This window comes from Caretta caretta, chromosome 1 (assembly GCF_965140235.1).
Source record: "Caretta caretta isolate rCarCar2 chromosome 1, rCarCar1.hap1, whole genome shotgun sequence".
Taxonomy (NCBI): Eukaryota; Metazoa; Chordata; order Testudines; family Cheloniidae; genus Caretta; species Caretta caretta.
In genome coordinates this window covers 330,800,333-330,815,569 of record NC_134206.1, presented here as the reverse complement: position 1 = coordinate 330,815,569, position 15,237 = coordinate 330,800,333, and the positions used below count along the sequence as shown (strand labels likewise).

The 15,237-nt window shown below is 40.4% G+C and overlaps 1 protein-coding gene across 20 annotated transcripts in view; it reads left to right on the top strand.

The window, feature by feature from the left end:
• MAGI2 (membrane associated guanylate kinase, WW and PDZ domain containing 2) overlaps positions 1–11,340 on the top strand; it is a 1,189,595-nt gene extending 1,178,255 nt beyond the window's left edge. For 15 of the 20 annotated variants that reach the window (XM_048836471.2, XM_048836481.2, XM_075124507.1 and 12 more), the window contains one exon: positions 8,498–11,340. In XM_048836471.2, coding sequence (XP_048692428.1) covers positions 8,498–9,300 — 803 coding nt within the window. In that variant the 3' untranslated portion in view covers positions 9,301–11,340. The remainder of the gene's footprint in view (positions 1–8,497) is intronic. The other 5 variants (XR_007354679.2, XR_007354680.2, XR_007354681.2 and 2 more) reach the window with 3 other exon arrangements.
• Positions 11,341–15,237: the final 3,897 nt, after the last annotated feature.

Genomic DNA, 15,237 nt, shown 5'->3' with positions numbered 1-15,237 from the left:
GTAGAGAATATATAAAGGAGCAAATATACCAAAGCAAAGTGTCACTAGATCCTCCCAGCACAACAGATGTAAAACCTGCAGATATATCTCCACTGATACAATGCTCACACCACACAACACCCTTTTCAAGTTCCTCGGGTCCTACAGAGGCCCATCAGAACATGCAGTGTACCTCGTCCAGTGCATTCAATGACCCAACACTACCTATGGATGAAATCGGACAATCACTACACTCGCAAATGAACTCTCAGAGAAAAAAGGCTAAAAAACAAACACCCTATCAGTGTGAGGGAACACTTTTCACAACGTTAGCACGCCATGTCTGACCTCTCAGTCCTCAGCCTCAAAGGAAACCGCCATGCCTTCAAAAGAGAGGCCTGGAAACTTAAATTCATAACTCTGTGGACACTAAAAACCATGGACTTAACAGCGACATTTGTTTTATGGCTCATTACAACAATTTGTAACACACCCTACTGCCTACTAAACCTTAATCGGCCACTTCATTTTAAGCAGTCTCCTGCAGCATGTGTGAACTCAACACCACAGCAAACAACAGAGGATTATATGGCAGGGGTAAATGGCTGGATCCTTTAAATATTTCCAGTATTATTGATGTTTGGGATTTTTCTAAAGGGGTAGACTGCCTTGCCCCCACCCTTCTGTTAAAAAGGTGTAATTTTGGGGGGAAGGTTATGCTGAATCCCACTGAAACACACTCACTTTGGAAGTGTACAGGAAGGTGAAAGGAGGGGATTGACTATAATATGATATTCACATTGGTTTTAAAATTTAACAGAAACTACCAAAGGCTTCCCAAACCATCCAAAAATCAAAGTGGGGAACCTCTGAGTCATTTACTTCAGTAACTAAAAAAAAGTGATTATTTCAGTAGCTGTGGAAATTCCAAGACAAAGCATTAAAGTGAGTTGAAAGATCGACCCCAAAGAACATGAAACGCAAGCTGCAGGAAACCAAAGCCATCAGGAACATAACAGGCTTTCCAAGATATAAGAATAAAGGGCCAGATTCATGCCAGATGTAATTCCACTGACTTCTATTGAGATACACACCAGGGATAAGGCTTCCCTATTTTCTTTATTAGCTGCATCTGTAAGAATTAAGTTTGTCACCTTGTGGCAATATGTAATTTCAGATGTAAGAGAGTAAACTATAACGTACCACATTTTGATTTTATCAACCAGTTCTTTGATTCACTAGCACTATGTCACCGAGATTAAAAACAGATGCAAAGACATTTTGGGAACTGTTTAGTTCCTATTTCTGAAACTACCCAAAGCTTACAAATACTATTAATTAGTCATGAAATTTGGCTATTAGAGGAACTGCGATTTTATTTTACTTCTGTAAAAAAATGCAAATAATTATTTTTTATATTTCATCAGGCAGGCTTTTATTATTATTATTAATGCTATTATTAAACATTAAAAGGACTTAACACTAGCACTTTAAAGTTAAATTCAACTGGTTGTTGGTAAACCATTGAGTCATTATTTAAGTTGAGACCAAGTGCGCATATGTGACAGTATGTCTGTAGCCTTATATATCCTGGGCTGCAAGCTTGGCAGAGGTTATAAACTGAGCAAGTTTAGAGCTAATCAGAACTTGGCTAGGCAACTTCTCATGAAAACCTGAGGTGTTAGGAAAGTGATATTGGTTAATCCATAGATGACACTCTTCTCTCTGATTTAGTACTAAGCCAGTGCCCCCAGCAAATTATGCAAGGGCACCGTTCTGTAGAAGGTACCATCTTTTCCTTCAGCTGGAAAATTGCAGTCCCAACCTCTAATTGTTGTCATGATTACAGAGTGGTCAGAAAAGAATGGGCTCCAGGTGTGGGATTAGACCTAAATTAGGAGAGGAACACACACACACACACAATATTGGCTTGCCAGTCTATTACATTAACATGTATTTACCCTCCTGAACAGAGGTTATGGTGACAAAAGCAGCAACGCAAACACTTCATAAGTTTGACTCCACTGCCAAAATGTCATCAAAACATCTTCAGCCAGAAATTTTCCTTCCTGCTACTTCTCCCAAGTCACTGTTCTCCAAAACGACTGTCTGTCTATTATATGTTTCACCCTTAGACGTAAACTGTCCTTTGATTTCAATGGGAGTTAGGCACCTAAATGCCTTTGAGGATCTGGGACTCAGTCACCACTCTACTCCTATGTTCACGTGACTGCAATTTGTTACATAAGTGAATGTTGCTAGTTAGACATGCTCAGTTCCTGCATATGAAAGGACCTCTGCTCCCATGGTGGAGGTGGTGAAGACTGGTACTTCACCAAAAAGCATCTGCTAATCATACCAACTGGGATGCAAGTGCAGTAACTCTTGACATTCCCAGTTCATCTACTCTACTTACAGTATTAGTTCAAAGGAGGTTTTTCAAAACACAGATGAGAGAGGCACCATTAACCTTCAATGGGAGTTGGACACTGACTATCCTTTGTACCGTTGGAAAGCTCCCGCTGAACTCATTTCCTCCTTTTTGTCACAGTGTTAAAAAATCTCATGGCACTTCCTTTCTTTCCTGGCCATAGTAAGAGTGACAGCCTTCGTATTCTAGTCACATTGTAATATGGGTAGTTATAATCCTGCCTAAATCCCCACCCCAACCGCCGCCTGTAGTTTCAACTGAACATGGTATTCTTTTGTTCTTTTCATAAACTTGTGCAGTAGTGTATTTCATGCATTGTTAAACAGCCACCATTTTCTACCACAGATGTGGCTGCATTTCAGTGGAGTATGGAAGGGGAATGAAAGTATACCTTTGTGTATAGTTTGAAACGTTTGTAATATGCTTTCAGATCCTTTGTAATGAAAGGTGCTAAAGAATAGGCTATATTTATTATTACCACCACAGGCTTTGTTTGTGTCTGTAAAATGTCTTGAAGTTAAAGCAAAGACTTGATGCTTCAGACACATTACCAAATTCCTCTAGACTCTAACCAGCTCTCAGAAAGGAGATGGGGGTGGAGAGAAGAAAAAGCGAGAGGGTAAAATAATTAATTTGGTAGCTCAAAAGCATAAAATTTTGCATTTTTTTCATATTTATGTTTGTTATGGAAAAGCAATCATCTTAATGACAGTTGAACAAGCTCAAACAAACCATTATGTTTGCACACAGCTGTTAAAAGGTTTTTCTTTTGAGCGGCAAATTACTTTACATTGCTGCCCTTTGGTCTACCCTAGAATTTTGATATTTTCCCATAACATTCTAACACTAGGGGAGAACCAGATTTAACTACCACTGCATCATTGTGCTCTTTGTTAGTCAGTTCCATGTTGCAACAATAATGGTTTGCAGACATTAACATTTACAGAGACTGAAGGGTGCTTTTTCTGCATAATTGCTTCTCATTTAAAAAAGAAAAGGGGGGGACAGGTTCCGTCTCAAACTGACGATGTTTAGAGATACAGAAAGTTATTGTTCTCATGTTCTTCCTCAAACATAATACATTTCCCCAAAATATAAACCGGGGGCTTTACTCTGTATAGGGATCTTTTGTGATGTAGTCATACTGGAAATTATTTCCTTAGAGCATTTCAAATTCCTCTTATAGTGGTTGTCTTCAAAAATGGATGCACACATTCCATTGTGAAAAAAACAATATAAATAAGTGTCAAGCAAAGGGCCCAATCATGCAGGTCTTACACAGGCAAAATGTCCATTGAGGCCTGCCTGCCAGTAGTACTTCTTAGCCCAGGAAATGGGAAATACCAGGATGTTATACATTCTAACTTGGCAGCTGTCATAAATATAAAGGGAAGGGTAAACCCCTTTGAAATCCCTCCTGGCCAGGGGAAAGCTCCTCTCACCTGTAAAGGGTTAAGAAGATAAAGGTAACCTCGCTGGCACCTGACCAAAATGACCAATGAGGAGACAAGATACTTTCAAAAGCTGGGAGGAGGGAGAGAAACAAAGGGGTCTGTGTCGGTCTGTATGCTGCTCTTGCCAGAGACAGAACAGGAATGGAGTCTTAGAACTTTTAGTAAGTAATCTAGCTAGGTATGTGTTAGATTATGATTCCTTTAAATGGCTGAGAAAAGCATTGTGCTGAATAGAATAACTATTTCTGTCTGTATATCTTTTTTGTAACTTAAGGTTTTGCCTAGAGGGGTTCTCTATGTTTTTGAATCTAATTACCCTGTAAGATATCTACCATCCTGATTTTACAGGGGGGATTTCTTTATTTCTATTTACTGCTATTTTTTATTAAAAGTCTTCTTGTAAAACACTGAATGCTTTTTCATTGTTCTTAAGATCCAAGGGTCTGGGTCTGTAGTCACCTAGGCAAATTGGTGAGGCTTTTTACCAAACCTTGTCCAGGAAGTGGGGTGCAAGGTTTTGGGAAGTATTTTGGGGGGAAAGATGCGTCCAAACAGCTCTTCCCCAGTAACCAGTATTAGTTTGGTGGTGGTAGCGGCCATTCCAAGGATAACGGGTGTAATATTTTGTACCTTGGGGAAGTTTTGACCTAAGCTGGTAAAGATAAGCTTAGGGGGTTTTTTCATGCAGGTCCCCACATCTGTACCCTAGAGTTCAGAGTGGGGGAGGAACCTTGACAGCAGCTCATGTAATTGTTCATATAATTCGTCTGTATTCACTTTTAGCTGTGGTGGATCCAAACTATTGAAGAAATTGGCAAGTTATAAAATCTGTCACTCTAGGCATAACATTTCCATTAGTCTTCCATGGTGCAATCATGGATAAGGAAATTAAACTTCAGTGTAAGCTTCCATTTTGGTTATTGACTGTACAAAATCTTTACCTGTCTGCAAAAATCCCATGTGAGCTAAAGAGAGAAAAGTCAAGGTTTCAGTCTTAACATGAGTCTTGCAAGCAAAAGTTACTTCAGCATGTAATTTAGTTAACCGTGCCTGCCCTGCCGCACACCAGCCGCTCTCATCAGCTGAACAAAGCCAGGGATTGGAGCGGAGACTTTCTAGCGCTATTGATGTTTCAGGAGGCGAGGGTGACCAGATGACAAGAACAAAATATCAGGACACATTGGGGGTGGGGGGGTGCAGCCACAGGCTCAAACCCCACCCTACCCCCACCACCAGGGCCAGCTCTAGGTTTTTTGCTGCCCCAAGCAAAAAAAAAAAAAAAAAAGCCAGAGTGCTCCCGAAGCAAAATATCGGGACAAATGGCATCCCGATGGTACATCAGTCGGGACACAGGACAAACCTAAATATCGTGATGTCTGGTCGCCCAACAGGAGGCAGCCCTTCTCTACGTCAGTATTTGATACATTGCCAAGCATGGTGTTGGGAGCAATGTACTGCTGCAACTGCAGCCTTTACAAAGAGAGAAAATTGAGATCCTACCCATTTGGGGTCATTAAAGAGCCTACGGCATTTTTAGCAAGCGTTAGGAGCGTGACTGATGATATCCCTGGCCAGAGTCTGATTTGGGTAACGACTAAGAATGGATGAACGGGCTCAGAGGAATAAGAAATCCATGCATATACCAGATACCAACGCCTCACCCAAAACTCAAACTGAACTACATTCAACCCTTTACATGGGTCTGACATGTCTGGGTAAGAGATCTTGGGGAATGACCGGGAGCAGCAGGGTGTGTTTTGGGGCTCTCTCTGAAGAATTCCTAACTGGTTGAAAATCTTCTTGGGGAACAGCCCAGAGACTAATTACGGCCCCCGCCCCCAACACTGAGTCCACTCTATTTTCAGAGTGCTACCGAGCAGGCCCACTCGCCCCTTGATCCCTTTCCCTCTAGGTGTTTTGGAACAGGCAATAGGCCTGTGGCCACTGCGCTGTATCATGGGGGACTAGTGATTAGCCCATCCACCCTGTTTTTGGCAGGTAGCGAACTGGCTCAGTCCTCATAAGGGACAGGTGATTCGCAGGGGGCTGACACAGTCTTGTACTGTGGCTACTAGATCATTCCATTCAATCATATTGCCACTGGCCCTTCCTATTTTTACTGCTCTGGAAGTGATCGTCCCCAAGGACGTGGTTTACTGTCACGTGAGATTAGGGATTTCAGAATACCCCAATGCGCTCTGCTACCAGTCAGTGAAGTTCAACAATGCCGTTAATTTGGGAGGCAGCGTGGATATGCCTTACAGTTGGCAAGCACACAATTATACTTGTTTCTCTGTTTCCTTTTTACATTCTGCCCCACAGCTGACTTCCGTGGTGTTGCATGGATATTAAAAGAGGGCAAAATTTGACTTTTTTCCAGAGCTTTCTAATTTTGATGTGAACTTGCCACATAGGATCTTTACTTGAAAAGTTTTTTCCCCACTAATCCCTTGGGAGAAAAACGTTGGTTCAGATAGATCTATGGTGTAAGCAGGAGGGGGGAAAATCAGGGGGTTACCATTTTGAGCCATAGTTTTTGCACTAAAATAGTTCAAAAAATTACTTGAACTTAAGTGAAATTTAGTTCCCGATTTAGGTATAACATGAACTAATAGGCTGCAGCTTTTTTTTTTAAAGAGTCAAGCGGTGATGCCCTGCTCCTTGTTCACCAACGTGACTCCCATTAACTCTACTGAGAGGTATAGAGCAGCATTAAACAACAAATTAACTCATAGATGTCTGGATGAGGCCACTGTGACAGTGCAGCACTAGCTTTTCATAGGCAAATTCATGAGAGCTGAGAGGCCTGAAAAGTTGAGCCCTCCATATATTTGTGTGAGGGGTTTTAAAATTCAGTGGAGACCCTGAACCCAGTTAGAATCCAAACCCAAGTGTGTTTGCCTTACCCAGATTTCACTTTTGACCTTTCAAATGCTATTTTCCCCCAGAGATGATCATGGTACAAAAGCACATGACTGGCACCAGATGGGAAAATAAATATCTCCTCAGCTGGCCACGCTGCTCTCACCACATCACCCACCTCTATATTGTCTCTTCTATTTTTATCTACAAAAGAAATAAATAATTAAGCAGGCTGCTTCAGTTAAACTTATGGTCTCCATCCCAATGTATGGTCTCCATCCCAGACTGGAGCATAAAGCACATTTCACTCTTCACAGTAATGTGCATCTTCATGATGATTTGAAACTGGCCATAATGTTAGTTAGGAAAAAGAAATGGTGTAGATTTTTAGAATGGTTCAGATCTGTAAGTGCTACCTTTCTGAAGGCCAGACTTAATCCTCAGTCAGCAGATAACATTTTCTCCTTAATAAACATGCTGTCTCCTCTCACTGGGTCCCATCATTGCATGGATTTTTTCATCTGTGGCAGCATTTTGATCTTACTGAAATGGTGACAATTATGGGACCACATTAACCAAGCTCAGAGACTTCTCTGGCCTCACAGTGGAAGTGGTGGGAGCCAGACTACCAAGCAGCTCCGATGAGTCTCAGACTGGCTGCCTGCCTTAAGACGAATCAAAAGAAATGTTGATCACTCACTCAAAGAGAAAGAAACACTGGCCTGACCAAGATAAGACACTTTATATTTTGCCAGTGGTTTGGGATGTAGGTGCTGAAGTCTAACTAACTCAACTTTCAGCTCTTCTGAATCACATGGGAAGGGCCATATCCTGCACCATCCTATTCATGTGAGTTGTTCCAAAGAGCTTAGTGGGGCAACTCATGAGAGTAGAGGCTTACAGGATTGGACCAAAGTATTTCCGAGAAGAACAGAGAAGAACATGATGCCTCTGGCTTTCTTTATGGCTCAGCATATCCTAAGCACCATCTATCTTAAGAAAATGGGATCTACAGAATCTAACCAAATTCTATTGAGGCAGAGTAACTGAGATAAAGTCAAGGGTGATAGCCAAGACTTTTCAGAGCCTGCATGTCTTTACATAAGGCAGAACACTGTAGATATGCTTTCAGAATAATAGGGCCCTAAACATTGCAATAATATAGTTGTTTAGAAAAACCTGGATTTGATGGATGACGTGGTTTGGACCACAAATTTCTGCTGATTGTTGTATGCTTGTAGGGACGTGTATAATAGATAGCAGAAAGGCCTCTTCATTTGTCCTTTGAGAGAGAAATTATATGGCTAACTAAGAAATCCACTATAATGGCACAAAAATGCATTTTGATTTCACCAGCATATGTCAGTATTATTATACTTTTAATATACGCGAAGAAAAGTTAAACCTATATCAACGGACTTCGTATTTTCAGCACCAATTCCCACAGTTCTTAGAAGGCTGACCAGATAGCAAGTGTCAAAAATCGGGACAGGAGGTTGGGGGGTAATAGGTGCCTATGTGAGAAAAGACCCAAAAATCGGGATTGTCCCTATAAAATCGGGACATCTGGTACCCTAGTTCTTACTCAGGCAAATCTGTTGATGGCATTTCTACCTCCCACATCCATTGATTTCAATGGGAGTTTTACCCAACTAAGGACTGCAGGGTTTAGGTCCAGTATGGGTTTTGGGTATTGTAACTGATGTTTGAAATATAAGGTCCAAGTTATATGAATAATTCCTTAACTCCCTTCTCTTTGTTGTTATAACAGACGAACCAAACTCCTGGAGTTCTCTCTCTGCCACCTCCCCAGGTCTGCCGGAAATAGCTATTTCCCTCGATGACATAATCTCACCATTATCTTCATCACATCTAGCCCCACTTTCTGACCCTTCTCACCAGATAAACCCAGAACCAAGATGGGATATCAAGAGGGAACATGATGTAAGAAAACCAAAGGAGCTTTCGTCAAATGGCCACAAAAAGAAAAGGTTAGGAGAGCAAAGAGAAAGGTCAGCAAGTCCGAAAAAGGTAGACAGGACAAAGCATGAAGAGGCTTCTAGGAAAGGATACTCAGAAGGCAAAAAAAAGACCACTAGTGGCGGCAGGCCCACCTCTGAAAGTAAGGCAGTGGGACAGAGTGTTACAATCGAGTCTGGAGCAAGAGAGCATGTATGTGCCAGAATCAACGATGAATATCTTGGGAGATCCAAGAAGCCAGAAGGCAAGAAAGATGGATCTCTCAGTGTGAAAGAAGATCACAGATCTGGAAGTACCTCTGAGAAGAAATCAGCTGCAGCTTCTGAACATGTCAAGCTTGATTTAGTTGGTGCTACAAAGACGTACAGTAGCAATAGCTGCAGCTCACATGGAAGTGATATGGACCAGAACAAGAGGGACCCTGATGGGAAACCCAGTGAGTTCCCCAGGAAGGGACATCTCCATTCCATTAACACACGCAGCATCAACAATACAGTTCGGAAGGCAACAGTCTCACCAGGCCCATGGAAAATTCCTGGCTCGGATAAGCTACCTAGTGTACTGAAGTCTGGCACTTCTGCCATGAGCAGATAAATAAGTGAACTGTTGCCCTCTAACTGTTTCACACTGATGCAGAACATACTTCTTAGCTTCTGTCTCACATTGATTTATTTTAATTTATTTTAACTATCACACATATACACAAAACACTGAAGAATGGAAACATTAATGTGTAATTCCATGACAATATGCACACTGTCTAATAAATTCAAGCAGCATATAGTCAACATGGAGATTTAAAACTGACCCTGAAGTCCCCAGTTCCATTTTAGGGACTTTGGCAGCTATGGAAGAAACCAAAACAAAATGAAGGACAATGTGTCAGAGAAGGACAGTGCAGTGTAGCTTTAGTATTTTTATTCCACTGCATGAAGGACTTGGATTTAGTTCAAACTTTATATCAAGGAACTGGAGCAAGTTAGAGCAATCACAGACTGGAACATCGCCTTAAATAACACTGCACGAAGCAAGCTGAAACTGAGAAAGAATATTTTAACTGAGCTAAGATGTTGTAAATATATTGTTCTCAACATATCTAGACAAGGGTTGAAGGGTTTCTTTGAAACTATACGCCCAGGACACGTCTCCACTGTTAACAATTTGGAACAGTCCACATGATCCCCAGCAGCATAGTTCACTTCATGTGTTGAGTTGGATGAGTTGGGGAATCTAATGGATTTGTTGGTGTGATAGCATTTCTACTGCCATTTTGTGAACAAATCATATTTCTGTACATTGGAAAGGAGTTAGGGTGCAGTTGTAGTTGCAAATTATCCTCAAAAACGATTTACCACAGGTTCCCCTAATATTACAAGTAGCACAGAAACCTCAGTTGGTCAAGCTCAAAACTGAGACTTACAGTTACAAGACCTTTATAATGACAGGATGATTCTTAAAAGAAAAAAAGCTGCAGTTTCCTTAATGAAAGGCCTTTCTTTCCCACAGAAAACAACAATTTTGCTTATCAACAGTGCTATATTTTGTATATCTATACAGACTTTAGTTAAGGCATCTTTAAGTTTTGGCAGATCAGATGCTTTTACTGCACACACTAACACAAATGAGACATGTTTCCAAGATAAAAGTTCTTAGTTCATTATATTTTCATCAGACACATTTTCTCTCTCTTTTATTTCCATTTTAATTGTTTCTCTGTCTCAAGTCCACCTTCCTGGGGAAGGATTCCGAATTCCATGGGTCACCATTCTGTCATCAGTATGTTTCTTGTTTTGCCAAAAAGCTCTGGATAATAATACACACGCTGTTTAAAAAAAATTGATGCTATTTGCAGAAATAGACATCAGTACGCTAGCAAACTCCGATATTCATGTGCTCGGCTCAAGAGTCATATTGAGATCATCATTATCCAAACAGGTCAGCACATAATATATTTCTCAAACATTGCACTAGACTCATTCTCCCCTTAGAAGTGTGTAGGCATGTTTCTTCCTATCAGATTATTTTAAAAGTCTCAAACAAAGGATTTTGCAGCTTTTAAAACTTTTTTTTTTAAGAAAAACTCCATTTATCATATTTTAAAAAGCACAAATCCATGTAGCTGTTGACAATTTTTATTTAATTAAAAGAAAATCTTTATCCCCTGAACTAGAAATCCAATATAATTTGCCATTAATTTATTGAATTGGATTTTGGACAATGCTTTCATAGTGTAGATCCACGCCCCGGTATCTTATTTTCTATGTGTAAACAAACAAATCATAAAACATGAAAAACAATTGAGATTATGCTTGCATAAACTCTAATTTGCACAGTTCACAGCTACTCCTTGTGCAGTAAATTGCTTTATGCGGCTGTAATCAATAACCTGTGAAGACAGCACATCATCTAAACCCCATTCCAAATAATATTTCTGTGTAGTGTTAGCTGTGAATTTACCCTGTACAGCTCGATCTCTATAAATATAATTCCATGTATTAATAGTCACAGAAAGGCTGTAAGTGAGCAACTATTTTTATGAAATGCACCACTATGGATAAATTAACTTTTACAGAAATCTTGTTTACTGTATGATAATCTAAACCACTGTCAAATAAAATATATATATCCAAAAAATCTTTTTTCAGCTGTACATATTGTGTATTAATTTTGAGTGGTTTTTAAGTGGGCTACCAAGAAATAAATGTTTGCATGCACTGGACTGGAAATAACACACAGTTTCATTATGCAAAAGATATTGCCATGTTGATTTCTGATTCAGAGGAAGAATACAATTTCTGAATTAAAATGCAGGCAGCCAGTACAGATACCAGAAAGAAAATGTATTTCATATGTCTATATTTAGAAACAGCAAAAGCTCAGCAAACGCCCCCCCCCTTAAAAAAAAACACCTGAACTCTCCCTTCCCCTTCCCCCCCAATCATGAGATATAGAGATGGTCAGCCCCACAGCACTGGAAGTCATCGTTTGTGCTTATCTAGTGTGAACAATTGGAATTTGGCAGTCTGAGCATTCTAAAGGTTTGCTCTCCAGAGTGGATTGTGGGGCATGATTTAAGTACCAAGTTACCTGATAGAAACAGTCTATCAGAATATATCAAGAAATGTCAGAGAGTAATTTTGTTGTATTGAATGGATTTAGGACACAAGAATGTACGTTATGGGGGCCTTCTCCTGCTCCCATTGAGCTGAATGGAAAAACTCCTGTTAAATTCTGTGGGCACAAGATTCGGCCAGGAGTATTATGTAATTTGCTAACTCGTGACACTTTAGAATCATGGACACTAATAACTAGAGTTGATGGGGAAACTGAGTTGATTCCTACAGATACAACATTTTGAAACAAAATGACAATTTTTGTTCCATTTTATCTTAAAATGTTGTTTCATGTAGATGTTTGGAATCTGGAAAATTTCAGTTTTCCATTTTCAGTATTTGGATTTTTGGCAGGGGCAGAACTCCCCTCCCCTCCTTGCCTTTGGACCCTTTTTTCCATTGGTAAAAGACAGAGGAAGTCACTGTTTAGCAACTGTTTCCCAACTTTGTCTAACTGGAAAACAAGCAAACAAATGAGAACAAGTGGGCTTTTTTTCCACGTTCCCCACATTTTAAAAGTTTTTCTTACCTGTTCCATGGAGGGGGGGGGGGAAAGAAGGGGGAGGTCTAATAAAGGAGGGGGAATACAGAAACCAAAAATGAAAACTTGATTTTTTTCGGGGGAGGGTTAAAAAAAATCAGAATTTTAAGTTGAAGCAAAACAAAAATTTTGTTTGTTTCAAATGGCCATTCAAAATTAAACAAAACTGTTTTGTTCTGAAATTTCCGGAAGGAAAAATCAGCATTTTTTCATTTAAATTACAGTTTGCCTGGAAAAAAAATCTTTTCAATTAAACCTCATTTGTCAAAAGGAAAATTTTCCACATGAAAATTTCCCACCAGTTGTACTAATAACTTTGTTGTTTGTTACTGTTACAATACCTAGCAAAACAAATACACCATGGCTTTAGAACTCTGGACGTAAGTGGAACTCTCCATCATTCCCATGTCTAGATTGGTGAATAAGGGTGTGATTCAAATCCTACTGAAGTCAATGAGAATTCTTCCATTGACTTCAAAGCAGTTTGTAACAGATTCTAAATTTACAGGACTGAGTGTTTCCCTCGCTTTTACATACTCATTGCATTTTCTGTTAGCAATGATACACAGCAAGATACGTTTCCCAAGGGGTTGTTTTACTTCCAGAGAAATTAAAATTCACCTGGTTTTTGGACTCCTCTTATAATACCACCTACATCATTATGTTATCACTCAGAAGCATATTGCCCTTAGTGTTGTTTTTGCTTACACATCGTTTGATACCAATCTAGTAACACGGGAGATTGAATAGTTACACGGATTTTCCAAAATTGCAGCATGTAACATAATTGGCTGTACACTGAGAAACAGGTCCTTCACAGCAGAGCCTATTGTTATAGCCATGTGGCATGCATGTGATCAGGAAAAACAGATTTTGGGGGAGGATTTTGGCCAAATTAGGACTTTCTCCCTACAACTGTAACATTGCTGTGAGGAGCTTAGCAGCATGAGGCATATTCTGTTTGTCTCTTCACTTGATCAATGGCTGATATTTGGATGGACAGAGGAAGTCTTATTAAAATGCTAACTATGTTATTAAGGAGAAATGACCTAGGAGCAGGTTTAACTATTGTTTATACAGCGCTCAGAGTGTTTGTGGTGTTCAAGGTCTGATGTAATGAGCTGCAGACAGGCAGACGTTTTATACAGATCAGCTGGGCTTGGTAAGGTAACAGCTGCATCTGCTCACCAGTCATGCACCATTTCTCTGCCTGGTTCCACACCAATACAGATCTGACAGGGACAATGGAAGTTAGAGCCTGGGCTCTTGCTGGGCATGCCCTGGATGGGGCATTACAGGTTGGGTGTCACACGGACAAATAAGGAAACAAAGTGTTGGCCAGAGGCATTTACATTCAAACAAGCTTGATAGAAACCCAGAAAAATCCCTCAAGCTGCACAGTCTTTTCAGCTGATGCCTTTTCTTTTAGTGCTTGTGAATGGTGCTCAACAGATGGCCAGGGAGACTGACAGTCTCTGTTACTTATAGGACAAATAGGTATGGGCAAAGGCACTGCAGGTTTCCCCACAATGTCCACCCCATATGTTTCAATCCTGAACAGGAGGGGCCACCTGTAGAGGTGCGAGTCCCTTTAGTGCTGACTGTAGAAATGATTGGGCAATGTAAATATTTGTCCAATGGGAACTGGCCTGACACCAACTACCCAGCTCATAATACATAGGTCTAACCATGGCCCCTTTTCTCTTCTCGCATTCACCACTAAACCAATTGAATGTGCCATCTACACCATTGTCCTGAGTTCCTCTCTTTCAGCTCCAGCCTGAAGCCCATTCAGTCTGGTTTCATCGTCACCATTCCACTGTGAAAGTTAAGAACTTTGCATCGGAAGCTGCCCCAAGTACTCACACCCTAGTAGCATTATTTGACTTCTCAATAATGGAACCATTATGTATTCACAGGGCTGAGATTAAATGCTCAGTTACCTTTATCATTAACACAGCTATAGAGTCCAGGGTTTTTTTTTGTATACCAATACTCTTGTGTCTGGCTCATTTATTCATGTTTTACTTAGAAGTGTTCTTCTGACTTGGTCAGTTTTGTGAGACCTACTGGCTCTTCCATTGTCATGCACCAGCTGAGAAGGTGATGCTCCTGTAGTTATGTATTCGGCAGCCATGCTTTTTTGTCCATTGTTCCCTGCTATACATACCATAGGTAGGACTATAGTACTTACACAGAACTATCATCACCACACAAGTAGTGCTAGTTTGCCGAAGTAAATGCACTATTACCAAGGACTTCCTGGAAGTGAGTAATTATTCTGGATTTACATCAGTGCAGGAGATTGGAATTTGATCCAGTCCCCTGAGTAGTATCATTAAGTACTGCATCTACATTTGTTTTAATAAGCATCATGTACTATATATTTTATGAAGGTTGAGACCAAGTCTTTGAAGGTTGAGACCTTTGTCTTCACAGCTAGCCCTTTCCAGGTTACATTTCAGTTGGAAGTAGCAACCAATATAATAGTTCTTCATGCTACCAGTAACACCATATTGTGCTCACAGAACTTTTAATCTTCAACGCAATAAACTCCAACAAGACTCTGCTGAGTTAAGCTGGTATTATGATCCCCATTTTACAGAGGGGGAAACTGAGGCTGGGAGGTTAAAGTTGCAAAGGGCCAGAGTGTGTCTGTGGCAGTGTCAGGATCAGAACTCATAATTTTGTGGTTTTCAATCCTGAGCACAAGCCATAGCTCCCACTAAGAAGTTGCCATTCCTTATTTAGGACTGCCTCATCTGCGACTGTGGCCACCTATCTTCTCTGCCCCATTGCCCTCTACTCTGTACAATGAACTAAATACAGTGAGCCAGCTGGACAATTAATTGCTACTCCCAAGGTTTGGACTGCACT